This window comes from Diuraphis noxia, unplaced genomic scaffold (assembly GCF_037042655.1).
Source record: "Diuraphis noxia isolate RWA-SAM2 unplaced genomic scaffold, SU_Dnox_SAM2 contig0003, whole genome shotgun sequence".
Taxonomy (NCBI): Eukaryota; Metazoa; Arthropoda; class Insecta; order Hemiptera; family Aphididae; genus Diuraphis; species Diuraphis noxia.
In genome coordinates, this window is record NW_028301713.1 from 26,868,341 (window position 1) to 26,880,418 (window position 12,078).

Genomic DNA, 12,078 nt, shown 5'->3' on the forward strand with positions numbered 1-12,078 from the left:
TAATGTAATATTATTATATTCGTTTGATTTCGCCAACTTTTATATTGCGTAGGTATGTATTATGTACATAAAATGTTTAGAAAGTTTGTTTATTGTAAAGTCGAGTCCTGCGGTAAATACCTATTTAAATAGAACCATTAAAATTTTTAAATTACATAGTTTTATTATAGATTAGACGCATTAAGTTTTATTATTTAATCTGTTTATCATACATTTACGAACGATATTATGAGTCAATAGTCTGCCATTCTATATTTATATCATTACCATATTCAATATTGGCATAATGTACACACACGCGGGCCATCCGTCATCTAAAAATTAAAAATATGTTTATGGAAAAACCGCGAAAATCGTAAATTTATATATGGAAGAACAAAATAAAAAAATTTTGCTATCCATGGAGTGATGTAACTCCGTTGCTCGCCGACTTTTATCAACGTTATCGTAAATTGATTCACAAGAATTAAATAAATATAAATTATATTATAATTATTAATACAATATCGTCAATATCTCATTATTCTCATTTAGATTTCTCATGTTAGAAATTAGAATGATAATGATAGAATGTTGAGTTTAATATTAGAATTTAGGAAACTGAATAATAGTTAATACCCTATATTATTATTAACTTAAAAGAATTTAGTCGATTTATATTTATATTTATACGGTCAGTAGTTGATTTTTACAATTATAAATATGTCGTTCTAAGTCCAATTCATATTTGATAAATTATAGGTGACCTACAGGTATTCTAGGTATGGTAATCTTTGTTAGATAATGTCTACAAATTATTAATCCTGTGATTTACGAATGCTAGTGATAGTGATTTACAGTTCAAAATGCACGACGTATATGAAGTTGTTAAACTGTTGAAGTATTCTGTTCAAATCGAAAGCATCACTGCTTATGGTAATTGTTTTCATCACAAGTTTTAATTTTTGAAAATAAATCTATTACTTCCATTGAATATTATTCCATCTTTATTATGATTTTTGGATATGTGTTCATCTTTTCATATTTGATGATTTACATAAATCTGCATTATATTTTAGTCTTTTTGTTTTCACACTTGTTAAAAATATTACATTATTACATTATTTGCTTGAATAAACTCTTGCCTTTAATTTTTCCTATAAAAGTTGTTCTTACACAAATGTATAAATATTTCTTCCAATTGTAATCCTAACTATTCATAATTTATGAACTTATACTAATAGGTAACCTCACAACAGACAATATGAATGCTGTGACCATACTATTATATATATATATTATAAATATATTTTATTATATTATATATTTAATTATAATTAACTATATTATTTTGTTTTTAGATAATTATTTGCTGGTTGGTAATCGTTTAGGCCACATATTTTTGTATACTACCAGTCCTAGAGTACAACTAGTTGACTGTAATAAAACATTTAGCAAAAGACCTATTTTACAATTAACTGCAATATCAGAATGTCAAATAGTTATTTGTTTATCAGGTACTTAACTTTTGAATTATAAACCTTTTTTTAACTTTAAATTTTTAATTAAATTTTAGATGAAAGAGTTAGTGTACTTGATGTATCTCGAGATAAAGTAATACATTTGAAGACAACCGGCTTACAAAAAACGAAAGGTGCTAGTTCTTTTACTGTAAATGTGAAGGTAAATAATTTAAATTTAATAAATGACATATGTACACAAAAAAAAAATTAAATATATTTATAGACTCCTGATGGATTGCAAAGTAATCCCAGCAACACAGTAGTTCGCCTCTGTGTAGCTGTTAAGAGACAATTGCAAGTTTACTATTGGAAAGGAAAAGATTTTTTGGAGCATTCTGAAAATATTGACTTACCAGATATACCTCGTACATTAGTATGGTGTGATCAAACAGTAGTTATTGGCTGTAAAAATGAATACTACTTATTTGATGTAAGTTTACTTATACTAATAACTGTACTAATACATATTTTTTATCAGTCGTTAACAGTTCAACACTAAGTTATTAAACTAAGGTACAAATAAGAAAAATTCTGTTTTGTAAAATATTAATATACATAAAGTTTTGTTCAAAATAAAATCTTACATAAAATTATATGAATTAAATATTAATTATCAGTTGGTAAATAATTATTAATGCAAATATTTGATAGTTAAAATCATATAATCATAGGACCTTGCTTAATAAATGTATTATTATTTTATAATTAAACATTAAAACATACATATACTAAAATTGTCCAAAAAAGTTTCACATAAATTCGTAAATTGCATATATATATATACATATATATACTATAAAATATGTTACAGTAAGTTTGAGTAAGAATAACTCAAAAGAAAAGATACAAATGAAATAACTTTTCTGATATTTTACTTCACTATTAATAAATATTTTTGTAGCTTGAAAAAATAATTTTTGATTATTTAGGAAAGCTAATTATATTTCTTTATACAAAAAGATCATAGAAAAATAACAATAAGCTTCACCGAGATTGTAATTGGAAATTTAAACATTCTAAAACTATACATTATCAGTTAAGCTAACAAAACTAATAAATTAATAAATTCCTAAAAGTGTATTATAATTATTAAAAACTTAATTGTATCATTCAAATATAAATAAAAACTCTTATAAGCACCTATTTCATAGAATTAGAACATTCATTTAATATTAATGGAAGAGTAAATTTAGATAGATATATTTATATTTTAAAGTAGATACAAAGTAGACAGTAGGCAAACTATAAAAATTAATAAAAAATCTTTTAAATTTTAGAACATATAATTTATTATTGGCTTGCCAGTTACTATATTTTATATTCTATAGGCGTTAATGTGTTATTTATGTAGGTCTAAAGAATTTAATTTAACAAATAGCAATAAAAAAGATAATAATCATATCTCTTTCAGTATACATTTTATTTATCGCTAATTATACATATATAAATTATAGTTAAATTTTCAATTGTTATCAGTGAATATGATTTATTATTTAAAAATAAGATCCTTTAGTGGCTCAGTATATTATATAAAAATAATATGAGTGACATGTCATATAACCGGTTTGAGCAACACTGGAGAATTTAATTTTAAAATAAAAAGTGGTACTTGATGTTTTCTGATTATGTTAAACTCAGTAGTGTAAAAATATTTGAACCTTACTAATTGTATTTATTTTAGGTTACTATGGAACAAGTAAAACCTTTGTTCCTAACTGGAAAAAATCAAGAACCTATTATAACTAAAATATCTGACACAATGTTTGGTGTTGTCAAAGATTCCCATTTTATTGTTATGAGTACAACAAATGATGTAGCTGAACAGCAATTTATTAAATGGGTAGACACACCATCTATTATTTGTGAGTAAAAGTTAAATATTTAAGAATATGAATATTATTTTTTTAATACAATTTTATTTCAGTATATGATGAACCTTACTTAATCGCAAGTATAAATGATAAGTTGTATGTACAAACTATAGAATCCATTGAAAGTTCAGTGTCACGTCAAGTAATATCAGTTGCTTCTAAAACAATGAATATGTTTTCTTGTCAAAATGGTTTGATTTATGTTTCATCTATGTTGGATGTCTGCTGTTTAAAAGCAGTTCCATTTGCTAAACAAATCAAACGACTTCTTGAAGACAAAGATTTTCAACTTGCGTTAAAATTGGCTGTAAGTATTAACTATAAAGATTACTGAAATATGTTCTTCATAGAATAATACATTTTATATGAAATTTATTTCCTTACAAATTTGGTGCATTTTTCTTGACTTGTGATAAATACCTAATACTAGTCAACACAAGTGACTCTATATTATGTTGTATTAAAAGTTCTGTTAATAGTTATGAGTTATGACATATTTAATTTTTAAATGATGAATATCTATTAACCCTTTGACTACTGTTGTTGTGTATACTCTTTCTTCTAATTAATAATAATAAACTATATTTCAAATTAAATAATTTCATAACATATTGGTAGTCAGTCATGAATCATGATATAGTAATTTTATTACAGCACATAAAAACTATGTTAATATTTTTTTGACTAAGTAATAATTTAAATTGTTGTCAATAAATCATATTTTCATATTTATATTTTTAACATATTATAATGAAATATAGAATATATCTGATGAATCAGTTGATGATAAAGAAAAAAATGTATCTCAAATTAGAACCTTATATGCCAATGATTTATTTGAAAAAAAGAAATATCAAGAATCCATGAGAGAGTTTTTGAAGTTAAATACTGGTATGAAAGTCATATAGTTCTTATCTTAAACTTCATCATAGTGCAATATTAATTTAAATTCTACAGATCCTTATGATGTTATCAGATTATTTCCAAATTTATTACCACAAAGTGATTCATATTATGGAGAAGAAATACTTGAAAAAGAAATGGAAATAAAAATTGTCGCATTGATTGAATACTTAACCGAAGTAATTACATGAATATAAAATTAAATTAATTATATTTCAAGACTTAAACTTAACTTTTAGGTACGATTCAAACTTTTAAAAGAACCCAATGTTAAAAATCAATCAGATATTCTTGAAATAAATAGTAATCACCAAGAACAGTTACTTCAGATAATAGACACTACGCTTCTAAAATGTTATTTACAAGTAAGTTATATAGCTACAAAATATAATGACCAAACTAATAATTTATACATTTTTATGTTGTAGACTAATGATGCTTTAATAGCGCCTCTTTTAAGACTTAATCATTGTCATTTATTAGAAACTGAAACAACATTAAAAAAGTATAAAAAATACAGTGAATTAATAATTTTGTATCAAACCAAAGGATTACATAGTAAAGCATTGGAACTCCTACAAAAGCAGTCAGATGACTCAGATTCTAATCTCAAAGGACCTGAAAGAACTATTCAATACCTACAAAACATTGGTGATTACTGATTAACTACCATAAATGTTTATTAGTTATTATTAACTATTATATTATCAGCTGTTTTTTAAATACATTTTATAATTTTCAAATATTTGCATAATAGGTTCAAATAATATTGATATCATTCTACAGTTTTCTGATTGGGTATTAAATAAATATCCAGAAGAAGGACTTACTATATTTACAGAAGATGTTGCTGAAGTAGAAAACTTACCTAGACCTAAAATATTGGATTTTTTAATTAGAAATCACAAAAATCTGATTATACCTTATCTGGAACATGTAATACACATTTGGAATGATACCAATGCTATATGCCATAATGCTTTAATACATCAATATAGAGAAAAGCTTCAAAAATACAACACCATGTCAATGCAGGTTGATGAACAAACTGCACATAACACTAAAATAAAACTTTTGGAATTTTTAGAACAATCAAAGTATTATACTCCTGAAACAGTATTGGTACATTTTCCTTTAGATGGTAATGTTAAAATTGTTTTGATAGTATTTTACGATTATAGATCTCTAACTATTATAAAATATAATGTAACAGGATTTTTTGAAGAACGTGCTATAGTATTGGGTAAACTAGGTCGCCATGAACAAGTCTTGTCTATGTATGTCACTGTGTTGAATGATGTTAATCGAGCGATTGAGTACTGTGATAAAGTTTATAAATCAAAAAATGAAAACTGTGATCAAGTAATTTTAGTGAAACAACTAAAAATTATAATACATTATTTGTTTTTACATTCAAAAAATTATTTATAGATTTACGTAATATTGTTGAGACTGCTTATTGACCCTCCAGATAGTTGGTTAGCTGGATTAGGGGGTGCATCAAAACCAGCACCTAATTTAGAGAAAGTTATAGAAATTTTAAATAAAAATGCTGCTGATATCGCTACTCCAGATGTATTAAAAGTGTTACCAAATGAAATACCTATTCATCGTATTAGTAATTTTCTAGTAATTGCTCTGGACAAAGCAATTGGCGATAGAAGACTTTATCAAGTCAATCGTGGACTACTTTATGCTAAGCTTTTAAAAGTAAAAATTATTTTTTTTATTTAATAACTATGTACTTGAAATTTTAATATTTAATATTACCTGTTAGATTCAACAACAGAGAATATTTTACGAGTCACAAAATATTACCTTGACGGAATTCAATATCTGTAGAGTATGCAAAAAACGATTTGGAAATCAAAGGTACTTTAATTAATTAAATAATAAAAACAAAATATACATTATCTTTATGTTTCAGTGCGTTTGTTAGATGCCCAAACGGTGAGATAGTCCACTATTCATGTCATAATCACAAGGCAGATCAGTAAGACAATAAGTAATAACTTAACTTAGTTATAATATCTGAGTTAATTTGCATAACTTAAATTGCCATAAACAATTAGATGGATGCGTCCGATCCAGACCCTTCATGATCTGAATCCATAAATGTATCTTCTTCGTGTACAGCATTATTGAATGGCGTTGATTCATTTTCAGCATTATTAACACCACTAAATGTCGCATCTAGGAGTGACCCATTTAAAACGGGTCCAGTCGAATCTGCAGATGTAGCTGTTGAAGTATTACACGGTTTTCCTAAACTCTCTAAACTCTCCATAACTCGTTTATTATTAGGATCGAGACTAAAAAAAAACAAATAAAAAATTATTATGTGAATTTTATTTTCTAAAATAAGTTTTTTATTTAATAAAATCTAAATAAAAATATGTATTTTAAAAAGTGAATATGTTTATATAACATCAATCTTAGAAAATAATTAATAAAAAGAAACCCTATTGTTATCTGATGAAATATTCTAATTAACTATGTTTTTATATTTATACATTAAGTATTCAATATCTATTTAAATTATTAATAGAATTAAAAATTAGTTATACTTTTTTAAAAGAATGTCATATTATTAAAATTTATTAAAACATAATATTTAATGTAAAAACTAATAGAATATTGAATAACTGTAAAAAATATGTGAGCGACTAGCAATACTGTGGTTTAATTAAGTGCAGCTCGCTCTATAAGGTGCAAACTGCAAATAATTTTCCTGACCAATAAAAATAAATTAGGTTACTTATTTTTCCATCAAAATTATTTTTAATTTCATAAATATTTGAAGAAAATAATATCAATGTATCTAATATCTATACATTGAGGATTTTGTGTATGTTAGCATAATAATAATAAAATAACTTGATCATTGCATAAATACAAAAGCAGACTGGGGCATGATATAACTAACTTTATTAATAAATCATGAGCAGGTGAAAATAATTACTACATTAACCGATAAACCATTTGTGGCACATAAGATTTAAGAGATTGACATAACTAAACAAGTTATTTTGTTGTAAATCGAACCCAGTGGTTCTTAAGCATTTTTGGTTCACGGCACATCATTATACATCACAAGTTTTTGCGGCAAACTCAACACAAATGTAATGAAATAAATTACTGTTTTCAATATTTTTACCAGCATAATTAAAAATATCAAAAACTTCTAACGTCACACCTAGTCGATCTCTCGGCACAGTCTTGTGCCGCGTCACACCAGTTGAGAACCACTGCTCTGACCTATCTTGTCATGATAATATTTATATTAAGCTTATGGATGCAACATTGCATAAAAATCTTAAAGCCAACATAACTGATACCATTATTACATCTCTTTTTCAATGTAAGTTTCTTTTATAGTAAGAACAATTATTTCTCTATCAATTATGTTGACCTAAAAATGTATGTTTTATGAGGAGGATTGTCAAATGTTTGAAATTAAACGCATACAAATCAAATTAATTACTTGAGTGCAGAATAATAGAAGTCAAATGCTTTTTCTAATTGATTTTGTTTGACACTTAAGTCACCTAGCATTTGATATAATCTACAAGTCGGTTGATCTAATGCTTGCTTATGCAATACAGCAACAGCTGGACTGAAATTTCCTTCTTGTTCAAATATCTGAGCAATCATATATATTGCTGGGAGATAGTATTCATCAACATTCAATGCTCTTTCCAAAAGTATTTTTGCTTTGCCAACTGTCATTGGATCTTTCATGAGTATTGATGCATATAACTAAACAATAAATATGAATTATATGACATATATTAGGATAAATTTATAAATGCAAATAATTCTATAGTGATGTGAGTCTCATAAAATTTTAACAAAAAAGTATATTTACAAAAAAAATGTACGATTTACATTTTTTTTACCATTCAAACAGTTAAGTAACGACTTTATTTGAATGTTTTTGTATTTTTTATCGAGATATTAGGATTATAAGTTATAATTTATAACACAAATCAGGATTTTTATAAAATGATAATGACAGATACATGATACAAATTATTGTGATACTTATAATAACCTTCTTTATACATAGTATAGTGAAAAAATTCAATAGGTACACTAAAAACTGAATTTTAATAAAACTTTACCAATTCTACCATAGGTTTGATAAAATTACTAAATTACCATAAATTTTTTTTATGGAAAATCCACATCACTAGAATTCTATAAATATTTACTTAAGAGGATACTACACGGCATTATTGGTCTCCTTACAAGTGCATAACATACCAAAGTTACACTCAGGAGGTAATGTTTAACTTAGTTGAAAAATTAGAGTGGATAGACCTTGTAGATACAACTTGATAGTAGGAACATTATCTGTGTTGTATTTGGGTTTGTTTTACAATAATTCAGTTTAAATGAGCTATGAGCATTTTATAAATACGCTATATAATATGTGTAAAACATACCTAAAAAATTGAACAGTTGTATAAAACACAAACACAGATAATTTTCTAATCTAATTATCTTTTAGTTTTATAATAGGTTGATTCACTCAACACTAATAAAGTTAAACATGAACTGATGAGTGTTAAATAATAATGAAATTGATATTAATTGAATAAATTTTCAACCTCTGAGTAAAATAAAATATGAAAGAAAATTGATATGAAAATGAAATTTTTTTTAATGTTCATTTAAATATTTTTTATTTTTTAACTAAATAAAATTATATTTAATAGGTAAATAAATTAATACTTACTGTTAGTGCTTTTGGGTGGTTGTTCATTTGTTTACAACAATTACTAGCAGCAGTTACAGCATTTCTCATTTTATGCAATGCTATATAACAATCTACCATACCTTTATGCGGATCGAAAAGATAAGGAGCAATCTAAGAAATAATAGACACATATTAATTCTAAATAAAAAAAGAAATCCGAATGCCGCATATACGAAACGGACAAACGGGAAGCAGGTGTATCCAACATTTTATCAGAAGTCCTACACCCAAACAATATTAATCATTTGATAACATTTATAATTAAGTCCAAGCTTATAAATTGTATATAACCTGTAAATAATTGTATATATATTATGTAACCTATTGTAAACTAACGCCAATGGCCTTTGACGCCAAGGCTTAATATAAATAAAAAAAAAAAGAAAAAGAAAATTTAATTACATACATCATTAGCTTTACGGAATTGTAAAATAGCATCAGAATACTTTTTCATACTTGTTAATATCATTCCGTGTAACAAAAGTGCTTCAATATTTTTTGGATCAACAGAACAAGCCTATAAAAACACATAATTCTTGATGTAGGGTAAATTGATATATTTATTTAAAAATCATTATAAATACCTTTTGTGCTAAGCACAGAGCTTTAGAATAATTACTATTACTATAACACACAAAAGCAAGAACTATCCACATATGGGAATCAATCGATGATTCATCTGTATAACTTGTTGGAAGCAATTTTTCTAACTCTCTATTGTGTTTTTCCATGTATAAACACATTGCTAGTGTACAAAGGCCATCTTGCATAAGTGGATTTAACCTGTAAGCCTACAAAATACACTGTAATAAAATATATTTTACAAAATCAAACAAGTAATCACTGTAACTAACTCTTTGTAAGTAAATAAGTGCATTTTTGCGATCTCCATAAAAATAATATGCCCTTCCTATAGCTACTAATAATCTATTACTGTTGCATAAAGGTGAGTTATCATCCAACTGTTTTAATGTAGTGATTGCTGCAGGATACTCAGTCTGTTGAAACAGATAAGCATGGGCTTTTATCCAACCGCTAATCCTAAAAAATATATACACATACAATAGGTGATATAGTTCCAAATATTAATTATTAAATACTAACCATTCAAGTCCATTAATTCCAACCATTTCTAACATCATAGCATTCACTTCTGTTCCTTTAACACCTAAGCTCAAAAGTCCTTCAGCTGCTTCAATTGCCAATGGACATTCCTTGAAAATTAAAACTGAATTAAACTATGTATATAATATTAGCTAATGATTCTAAGCAAAACAATATAATAATATACTCTATTCAGAAAATAATGTACCAGTAGGTTAACTTAAACACATGGCTTTACCATGCAAGCCAGAGTTGGTGAGAAAAGCATTAGACCAGTGTACTGTTGCGAAAACAGGTCGCCTTTCTTATTCTGAATAGAGTATAGTTATTGATTTTAAAATTTGATTTGAATTTAGTCATACAACTACTGTGTGGATAAAATACAAAATAAGACATATTATATTTAGGACATTTTTCAGAATACCTATAGCCAACATCTTAAGTTTGGAAACATTTTCTACTGGGGTTAAAATGACTAGAAATTGGTAATCATGTAACTTCTAGTTTATAGAATACTTACAACATAACTATTACAAGATATTTCAGATACTTACTTTTAAAACTTTGTTATAAGCAGTAACAGCTTGAACAATATTGCCCATTTGATGATTAAGTTTTGCTATAGCCATGTTAATTTTAGTTTTTCTCTGTTTGGACGGTATCGATTGTAAGACAGTTAATGCCTGTTTATTATCTTTTAATTTTACCAAACATAAATGCAGTTGATATTTAATATCTGAAAAACAGTTTTTTTATTTTTTTAAATTAACAATACACTCACTCATAAATTAAATACCTACAAAATACAAACTTATGTATAGGTATATATAATAATTTATAGTTAAACATATTAACCTAAAACAGGCATAGGATCTTTTGCGCCATCATATGGAGTTTGTGGAGGGTTTGCCGAAAGCCAGGCTTCTTTAAATGTCAATGCTGTTATATATGCAGCTTCTGCTTGACGATAATTGCCTAAAGAGTAATGTGAATCGCCCTGATATGCTATTACACGGAATTTGTGTGGCGCTGTTAAGATATCAGTTGTGTGTTCACTAACTTTTAAAACCATTTCTGCCTAAAATTTAAGTAAAATGTGTTACCAAACAATATGTTGAAAATTAATAATACAACAGATAATTTAAAATTTACCACTTTTATGACATTGGAGTGTAATTTTTGGCTGTGTAACAATTTTATTTGATCAAATAACATACTCATTTTGAAAAATAATATAAAACTCTGTATTGGATTGCCTTAATCAATAAAAACTATTTGCAGGATTAAACTTAATTATGTGTACAATGATTATTACAGTTACCGGTTAGAAGTAAAAATCCAAAAAAAAAAACAAATATAAATACAATATTTAAGACGTATTATAAAATAAACAATAAGTAGGTACAATATGATAAATTTACAATAAAAAATCTGAGGAAAAGGTAATTCTGGAAAAAAAAACAACTTTGGTAAACTACTAAACTATTTAACTATAGTAGAATAATAGTTTAACGTAACAAACAGTTAATAAACTATTCAATATAAATGAAATAATAACAATTAACGGCTTAATACGGCATTTACATATTATAATGTGACATGCTGTTAAGCTGTTATCTGTATGACTACTGTTATCACTATATAATAATAAAAATGAAATCTTATTATATTATGTTCAAAACGAAACAAATTTAAAGTCCAATACTTAGATCATATACCATAATATTATAGTTTATTATGATCTAAGGTCCAATAATTGTTAACGAGGACGTTTATGAATTTGAGAATTTGTAGCGCTCCCCGTGGTAATCATTCAATTAATATAGTATAATATGAATTCCCGCGTAAATCAAATTTCAACATAATTGCAAACAATTACTTACCTTACTCAAAGGCTTAAACTGGCCAGCTCAACGTAAGATAATTATAACAATCG

General features: G+C 25.9%; 2 protein-coding genes across 6 annotated transcripts; one reads left to right on the forward strand and one right to left on the reverse strand.

The window, feature by feature from the left end:
• Positions 1-95: 95 nt before the first annotated feature.
• On the forward strand, positions 96-7,051 carry Vps39 (vacuolar protein sorting 39). 5 transcript variants are annotated; one of them, XM_015519280.2, is made up of 17 exons: positions 96-761; positions 824-915; positions 1,341-1,496; positions 1,556-1,662; positions 1,726-1,932; positions 3,184-3,364; positions 3,427-3,680; positions 4,135-4,264; positions 4,331-4,455; positions 4,516-4,641; positions 4,705-4,927; positions 5,034-5,417; positions 5,490-5,638; positions 5,708-5,986; positions 6,054-6,148; positions 6,204-6,269; positions 6,349-7,051. In XM_015519280.2, exons 2-17 carry the CDS (start codon positions 846-848, stop codon positions 6,389-6,391), a joined length of 2,595 nt encoding a protein of 864 aa, XP_015374766.2. In that variant the 5' UTR covers positions 96-761; positions 824-845; the 3' UTR covers positions 6,392-7,051. The 5 variants fall into 5 exon arrangements, with proteins under 5 accessions (XP_015374766.2, XP_015374768.2, XP_015374767.2 ...); XM_015519282.2 differs by having other exon boundaries at positions 830-915; XM_015519281.2 differs by having other exon boundaries at positions 96-673; positions 742-915.
• Positions 6,135-11,838, reverse strand: APC7 (anaphase-promoting complex subunit 7). Its single transcript, XM_015519284.2, has 10 exons — positions 11,295-11,838; positions 10,998-11,220; positions 10,697-10,878; positions 10,143-10,252; positions 9,893-10,079; positions 9,623-9,829; positions 9,445-9,555; positions 9,018-9,149; positions 7,761-8,035; positions 6,135-6,588 (listed from the first exon to the last, which is right to left on the reverse strand). The coding sequence occupies exons 1-10, from the start codon at positions 11,361-11,363 to the stop codon at positions 6,345-6,347; spliced, it is 1,740 nt and encodes a 579-aa protein (XP_015374770.1). The 5' UTR covers positions 11,364-11,838; the 3' UTR covers positions 6,135-6,344.
• Positions 11,839-12,078: the final 240 nt, after the last annotated feature.

Bases quoted from the DNA above. Each gene is read 5' to 3' on its own strand.
- Vps39 (XM_015519280.2), top strand. From the start codon at position 846: ATGCACGACGTATATGAAGTTGTTAAACTGTTGAAGTATTCTGTTCAA. The intron at 1,933-3,183 runs GTAAGTTTACTT...TATTTATTTTAG, and splicing joins ATGAATACTACTTATTTGAT to GTTACTATGGAACAAGTAAA. The intron at 4,265-4,330 runs GTATGAAAGTCA...TAAATTCTACAG, and splicing joins GTTTTTGAAGTTAAATACTG to ATCCTTATGATGTTATCAGA.
- APC7 (XM_015519284.2), bottom strand. From the start codon at position 11,363: ATGAGTATGTTATTTGATCAAATAAAATTGTTACACAGCCAAAAATTA. The intron at 11,221-11,294 runs GTAAATTTTAAA...CTTAAATTTTAG, and splicing joins ACTCCAATGTCATAAAAGTG to GCAGAAATGGTTTTAAAAGT. The intron at 9,150-9,444 runs GTATGTAATTAA...ATTATTTCTTAG, and splicing joins AATTCCGTAAAGCTAATGAT to ATTGCTCCTTATCTTTTCGA.